Genomic DNA, 7,856 nt, shown 5'->3' with positions numbered 1-7,856 from the left:
GTTTTAAAAAATTGTATAATCTTACCTACATGGGAATAAATAATTTCATATATCCACATGAATCAAATATCATACATGCATTATCTCTCGTATCGAAATGTCAATGTTCATAGCATTATAATCATGTCACTTCCTAATTATAGCATGAAAGTTTCAAAATTGAACGTTTTTAAAAAAAACACTAACATTTATATAGCTATTAACAATATTTATATAGCTATTTAATAAATAGTTCAAACTACTATTGAAACTTAAAATAATTTAAATATATTGACTATAATCAACATTCATGTATAAGATTAAATGTCATGAAACCGCTAACAATATATGTTTATAGGTAAGTTTCATGTAAACTTTATTACAATGCTTTGTTGCATTTAAATTGAATTAATCATGCATAACCTTAATTCGTGTTTAAATATTTCTATGCATTAATCATTTAATGTTATAATACACAACATTTTATAACATTTATTACTGCACATTTAAGCATTTCTCTCATCATTTTATTACAATAAATCATGAAACAAACCACAACTAAAAAGCACCGTAACTTCACCATCCCTTTCCTTGACCCAATACCTCTGTTTTTCCTTTCTTCATTTTCCTCCATCTCTATTCGGCTTCGTTTACCCTCTACATCACTCCTTCCACCAGCTTTGAGGGTATACTCAAAAGCACTGTTCATTAGCGCACCATTGCATCCTGAATCACATGAAACCCTTCTCTTCTGGATCACACTGCAAACCGAAACAATTAAAATTATATTTGATTTTTTTTTTCTTATCATGTTCATCGATTCTTTCGTTTTCTACATCTTAAGTTGTTATGACATACATTCAAATAGAAAAAAATAGGGTTAAAATCGAACCTTATGATAGCAATCAACGAGTTGTTATGGAATAATACGAAGAGGAACTGTGTCAAGAAGAGGAGTGGAAGCCCATGAAGGACCATATAGATCTTGATTCACAAACAAAGAAAACTTCCGGCCGAGATTTCAAAGTGATTGCTGGAAGTTTCTGGTCAACCTCTTCACAGTTTTCAGCAAGAAGTTACAAAAATGGAGGCAAAAATAGAAGCTTAAAAAGAGTAGAACTGGATGTGGGTCGGTGAGATTACCAATTGAGAAGCCGTTAGGAAGACAATACAGAGAAACCCAATCGGAAATCGTCGATTACGGGTTCGGGAGGAGGTCATTTGATGTTATGAGGTATTCTTTCGATGAACCCTGAGATTCTTGGGATGGATATATGATTGGGAGAATGTTTCCAAGGATGCCCACAATGGTTTCCCTTGTGGAAGCTTGTTCCTCATGTTATCAGGTCCGATACTCAGATCCCCTTGGAGAATGATCCCACTGCTATGAATTCCATCAATCAGGACGAAATTCTCTCCGGAGGATCTGCTCAGACGAGGGACTGTTAATTCGATTCTTGAAGAAGAAGAAAGAGTCTTGATAGGTCCAATTCTTGTAAATTCGCATATTTGAAATGTTGTTTTAATAATAATAAAATTAAATTTTATTAAAACAATAAATTATTTTTTAATGTCAATCGAGTATATGTGTCGGTCTTTTTTAGAAAGGAAACCTCAAATTAAATTAATCAAAGCCGCCTTTTAAATTCCCGATTTTTTAAATCACTTCGACCGATATTATACATAAATTATTCTAATAAACTGTATATCATCAGTCGGTTTAATATGTATCAGTGAATATGAAATTTGTCCGGTCATTTGTTTAGCCCGCCACTATCATTGCCGAAGTCGTTTCTATTGTCGTTGCCGGTCGATCACCACGGACAGTTTCCGACATTCTCGCCGGTTCACTCCCACCAGCGCGAACAGTGAAGCATGGCAAAAGGGGAAATCATAAAGTGAAGCATGAAACCATGAGATGACACTATCTCCAAGTAAAGTACAAAATCAATCATTTCTTTATTTTATATTCAAAACCCTAAAGTCGTTTTTAAGGTGTAATCATATTTAACTACCTAAAGATCCTCTTATCTAGAAATCAGTGTTATTAATTAATGAGGTGACAATTGAACTCTGGGTTTAAGCTAATTCAACTGGATGGTTTGGATTATTTAGCTACTAATTATTGTTTTATATTCCAATCCCAATTCTCCACTTTTTATTTCAACTCGCTTATTGTTTGACTTTATGCTTTTTAATGCTTGCGTTAGGAGATATATTAACTGCACAAAATCAACAATTCCTTCTTAAAAATCAGGGTAAATTACACTAATCACCACTTAATTATATAAAATTTTTATCGATTTTTTAAATTTGTCAATCAAAATTTAACTATTTAAATTATGCTAATTAAGTCATCAGCAGCTAACATTTAACAATTAAGGTGACATGGTAGTTAAAACCTTGATATAATTATATATATGATCATTATTACTTATATATTCTATCAATTTGATCACAATTTTAATTTAATTCAATAAATTTGATCATCTAATCATATGATGACATGTGTCACTAGTGACAAGTGTTATGATATGTGTCATCGCTTAATTAAAGAATTTTTTCTTCTTAATTTTAATTTATTTCATTTATTGAATTGATATAATATATAAGTTTTGAGTACTAAAACGACTACTATATCAAGTCGCAGCTCTATTTCGTCTAATTTTTAACAACCAATGACTTATTAGTAATAATATTTTAAATGACCCATTTATTATCTAATTAATAATCGAGTGACATAGGTGTACCGTAGAATAAAATTTACATAGAAGTTTTAATATATATATATATATATATATGGGTTAAATTATATAAAAATCCTTGTATTATTTATTTTTTTCTGGATTTTCCAATGTTATAATTTGATAAATTATATTCTTATTTTTTTAAATTTGTATTTTTGGTGTGAGACTATTGTTTAGGATATAGTATATAAGAGGCCACTAGGTTATATAAGCAAAATTGTTCTACAGCGACGTTTTTAGCGGCGTTTTGGGAGTAAACGCCACGAATTTTAAACATATTGCGGCGTTTACATAGCAATCGCCACAAAATGGTAACTTTTGCGGTGTTTTTAAGAAAAACGCCGCTATAGAGTAGTACTTTAGCGGCGTTTTTATACAAACGCCGTAATAGGTTCATTTATACTGGCTTTTTTTCAACAAACGCCGTAATAGAATAGTACTTTAGTGGCGTTTTTATACAAACGCCGCTATAAACTCGTACTTTAGTGGTGTTTTTATACAAACGCCGTTATAAAATTGTACTTTAGTGGCGTTTGTGTTTATAAACACCGCTAAAGACTTGTACTTTAGTGGCGTTTATATACAAACGCCACTATACACTTGTACTTTGGTGGCGTTTTTATACAAACGCCGCTATATAATTGTACCTTTAGTGGCGTTTATATATATATTCCGCTATAGACTTGTACTTTTGTGGCGTTTGTTTTTACAAACGCCACAAATTTATAATTTTTTAATGTCGCGCCCTTCAAACTTTTTTTAATTTTTCCCCCTTCACCCATTTTTCAATTCCGCCTTTTACCCAAACTCATCTGCTTCACTACCAAACCCATCTGCGTCACTGCCATTTTTTACGCTATCTCTGGTTTTGATTCCCTTATCCACATTTCCCCCAACTTTCAAATCCTCATTTTTCATTCTGCGAAATTTATCGTTAACACCGTCACCAGTCGTTGTTCTTCTTTTGATTTTAATTTTGATTTTGATTTCGTGGCTTTGGGTTTTGCTTTGGACTTTGGTTTTATCAGTGCAAGGTCGCCCTTTGCTTTGCTGCTTATTTCTCACTGCTATAAATAACGACTCTCTTTGCTCATTTCTTTTTCCATTTCCATTTAGTTTCAAAGAAGGCAGAATCAGGAGAGAAAAATGAAGTATGTGCTTGTTCACCCCCACCGAGTCGGTTATGAGCGCATCTTCTACAATGAGTTATGCTTAAGCATTCTCCGTGTCGACAAGTCGAGCCTGGTTTCATTTCCTGCACTTTCAAAGTCCCTTCTCGCCTCATCGTAAGCTGTCTCCAATAAAACCCTATCTAAAATTCCCTGGAATTAGAATTCTATCAGATTTGGCTTCATTTCTTTCAATAAAGTAGTATCGTTTTGTTCCAAAAAAGAATAGAAGAAAATGAAGCTTCAGTTCTCTCTTTCAAAACTAATACGATGATCCTTATCTAGTAATGAGCAAACTGATTAGATTGTTTCAGTTGAGGTTTTCATAGTTGGAATCTTATCTAGTAAGCCTAAAACTTCAAATAGAACATTGTGGATGTTGGCTTTTGAATTATCAGCTTGTTGTCCATCTTTCAGCATTATGCATATTTACCTTTTCATACTTATTGCTTGACAATACCACTTTGTTATAATTTCGTATTCTTGATGATGCAAAGCTCTGTAAAGAAGGAGAGAGCTTACTATGCATCTATGATATCTATATAAATATACATGCTTACTTTTCAACATTCAAAATTTTCATGGAATTTGGCAGTTCTCCTGTTGCATGATATTACAAGCATTGATAATAGTAGTAGCACAAAAATCTGATCAATTATTTTTCTTTTCTGCAGCATTATTCTTTTACATGGGCCTCCAGGGACATGAAAGACATCTTTATGCAAAGCACTGGAACAAAAATTATCCATTAGATTCAGCTCCAGGTCTTTTGTTAATTTATGTGCCCAAAGCATATATCACTTTACGGCCTTATACATTAGCTTGTGAGATGGTTAGTTCTAGCTGATTTTATTTTTGGCTTACCATTCTTTATTCAGATATCCACAGTGCCAATTAATCAAAGTTAATGCACATTCATTGTTTAGTAAATGGTTCTCTGAGAGTGGCATGTTGGTATGTTTCTATATCAATTTTTTGAACTTATGACAAAAGTATCATGACGTCCTGGATGTTAATGGTATGTAGTTTATATTCTTAACTCTGTTCCTAAACTTTAGGTTGCAAAGTTTTCCAAAAAAATTCAAGAAATGGTGGAGGAAGAACACAATCTGGTATTTGTTCTAATTGGTGAGCCTTTTATTATCAAAGTTAGGGTTTTGATCATTTCTGGTCTTTCTAGCTTATGACTCTTTCGATATATACTGCTGCTACCCCAGATGAAGTTGAAAGTCTGCTGCTGCTAGAAATGCTGTTTTGTCTGGTTCTGAACCTTTAAAAATTATAAATATTTATTAAATTTATAGAATCATTTAAAATGATCACTATGATATTATAATAAATTATAATTTTTTAATAAAATTAATGATGATTTTATACTAATTCGATAAATTTTATAATTATTTTTTATTTTTAAAAATGTCAGTAACATAATTCGATAACATATGATATAGTTTACTTATTTTTTATTTAAATTTTGCTAAATAATTTAACGTGACTTGATGTCTAAAATATGTAATATCGTGAATTTATATATCACACTATTATATCTAGGGATGGCAAATGGGTACAATTTCGTGAATTCCGCACCGTACCCGCTTTAATTAGGGCGGGGATGGGTATAACTTTAGTGGGTAGTGGGCGGGTGTGGATTTAGAAAGTGGTACCCATCGCGGGTAGTGGGCGGGTGATGGGTTTAAGACTTTATCCGCCCCGCATCCACCCCACATCCGCCCGCCCACTAAATACCCATTAAATTTTGGACTATTATGAATTTAGGTATAATTTTAGAGACTAATTTATAAATCTTAATATTGTATAAGATATAACTTATAATCCTTGGTTTATTTTATTATGCTTCTTAATGGACATGTTTGTTTTATGTTTGTTGCTTATGTATACCTTAAGGTTGTTGTCAGGCGGGTCTAGCCGGGTATGTTTCCAGTTGGGTAGTGGGTGTGGGGATGGATTTGAGAATGTGCCCGTGTAGGTGGGTGTGGATTTAAAAAATTTTACCTATCATGGGTGGTGAGCGGGTGGTGGATTTGAAAATATTAGATGGGTATGGAGATAGGGGAGAGGGTATCCGCACCTAACCTGCCCGTTTGTCATCGCTAATTATATCTCTAAAAATAAATCATGTTAAATTATTGACTTGACTTAAAAATAAGTGTTTAAATTATATTTAAAGTTAATTTTTGGTGTTTAATTTTTTTTGTTAAAAATTGGTGTCGTACCTTTTAGATGTCTATCATTAAAAATCATTAAATGACATGTGTCATATTTAAAAAATTTTAAAATGCTTTTTAAATAATATTTTATTTCAAAAATTAAAAAAATATAAATATCATACATGTCAATTAACGATTTTTTAATAGTAAAAATATATAAGTGTAACAGGAAAAACGTTATACACCTATTTTTAATTAAAAGAAATTAACTTAATGATTGACAGAAAAAAAATGACGTGAGGACGATAACGGAAATACAAAATCCACTAAAAATACATACTACTACATGGAATTATGAAGAAATTTACCATATTATGATAAAAGAAATAGAAAACGATCCCTAATTTGCTGAGGTGGCAGCATCTCCTTTGGCTGGAGTGTGCCTTTCTCTTCCTCAAATTCACTCTAAATCTCATCTCTCACTCTCCCATTTTGCCTTACAATTTTGTTCTTCAAACAATGTCAGACTCTAAACCCGTCGCTCCCCCCGCCGCAAACGGAGGCACCGTCGGAGCAACAACAGCCACAACCAACGGTGGCACCACGAAACCACATCTTTACAACCCCACTTCTCGCCAAGCGTACCGTCAACCCTACAACCGCCGTCACCACCACCATCCCCAGAGAAACTACTGGTTCTGCTGCTGTTTCTGGACAATCCTCGTCATTCTCATCCTCGCGCTTTTATCCGCCATAGCCGGAAGCATCGTCTACGTGCTTTACCGTCCCCACCCCACCGCCCTTCTTTCACCGTCGCTTACCTCCGTATCCACCGCCGACTCCTCTTCCCATATCTCCACCCTCTTGAACTTAACCCTTTCCTCCAAAAACCCAAACTCCCACCTCTCGTTCTCGTACGACCCTTTCGACATCTCATGCGAAACGAGCAACGGCGGCGTCTTTATAGCCAATGGAACATTGCCCGCTTCCGTCAGCAACAGCAAGAACGAGACAAGCTTCAAGGGAGTTGTGATGACAAGGGCGAGCGATCCAGATTCCAACGCCGTGAACAAGCTGAGATCCGATCTGAAGCGGAAGAGTGAGGTGTCGTTGAAAATTGAGATGGATACTAAGGTTAGAGTGAAAATGGATGGAGTGAAGAGCAAGAAAGTAGGGATTAGGGTTACGTGCGATGATATTAAAGGGGTTGTGCCTAAAGGTAAGTCGCCGGCGGTGGCCGACGTGTCGACTTCTAAGTGTAAGGTTGATCTACAGATCAAGATCTGGAAATGGACTTTTTGAGCACGTGATTTCTTTTTTTCTTTTTTCTTTAAAATTTTCTTTGCATTTTTTCACTTGATTATCAATGTTTTTGGTTTTCATTTTTTTTTCTCATGAAATGCAATGTTATAGTAATATTTTTAAAAATTATGTTCGAATATTTTTAACTTGTGATTATTTCTTTTAATAATAGCATATTTAATGATTGTATTCACTTGCTTTCATTTGTGAATTTTTTTAACTATAGATTTTAGTTAGGCATAATATAAACAAATACCTCTAACGTTTGACAATATATGTAAATTTGCCCTTATTGTTTTTTTTAGCATTTGACCTCACAACGTTTTATTTTGATTGAAAAGTCACCGCCGTTGGATGGAAATCGTTAGTCAACTAACGGTCAACGCCTCCAGCTGATTAAGCAAGCACATGTAAACACAAATGATGACGTGGTGTGTCCACGTCACTAATGTAGGCTGACGTTGAATTGACACGTCAGATTTTTTTTGTTA

General features: G+C 33.9%; 1 protein-coding gene across 1 annotated transcript; it reads left to right on the top strand.

Moving 5' to 3' along the window:
- Positions 1-6,582: 6,582 nt before the first annotated feature.
- On the top strand, positions 6,583-7,365 carry LOC120173516. The gene has a single exon (XM_039180659.1). The coding sequence runs from the start codon at positions 6,583-6,585 to the stop codon at positions 7,363-7,365; it is 783 nt and encodes a 260-aa protein (XP_039036590.1).
- Positions 7,366-7,856: the final 491 nt, after the last annotated feature.

The sequence above is a fragment of the Hibiscus syriacus genome, unplaced genomic scaffold (assembly GCF_006381635.1).
Source record: "Hibiscus syriacus cultivar Baekdansim isolate YM2019G1 unplaced genomic scaffold, ASM638163v2 tig00111954_pilon, whole genome shotgun sequence".
NCBI lineage: Eukaryota > Viridiplantae > Streptophyta > Magnoliopsida > Malvales > Malvaceae > Hibiscus > Hibiscus syriacus.
Note: the sequence above shows the minus strand (reverse complement) of the source record. Positions and strands in the feature narration are given on the sequence as shown.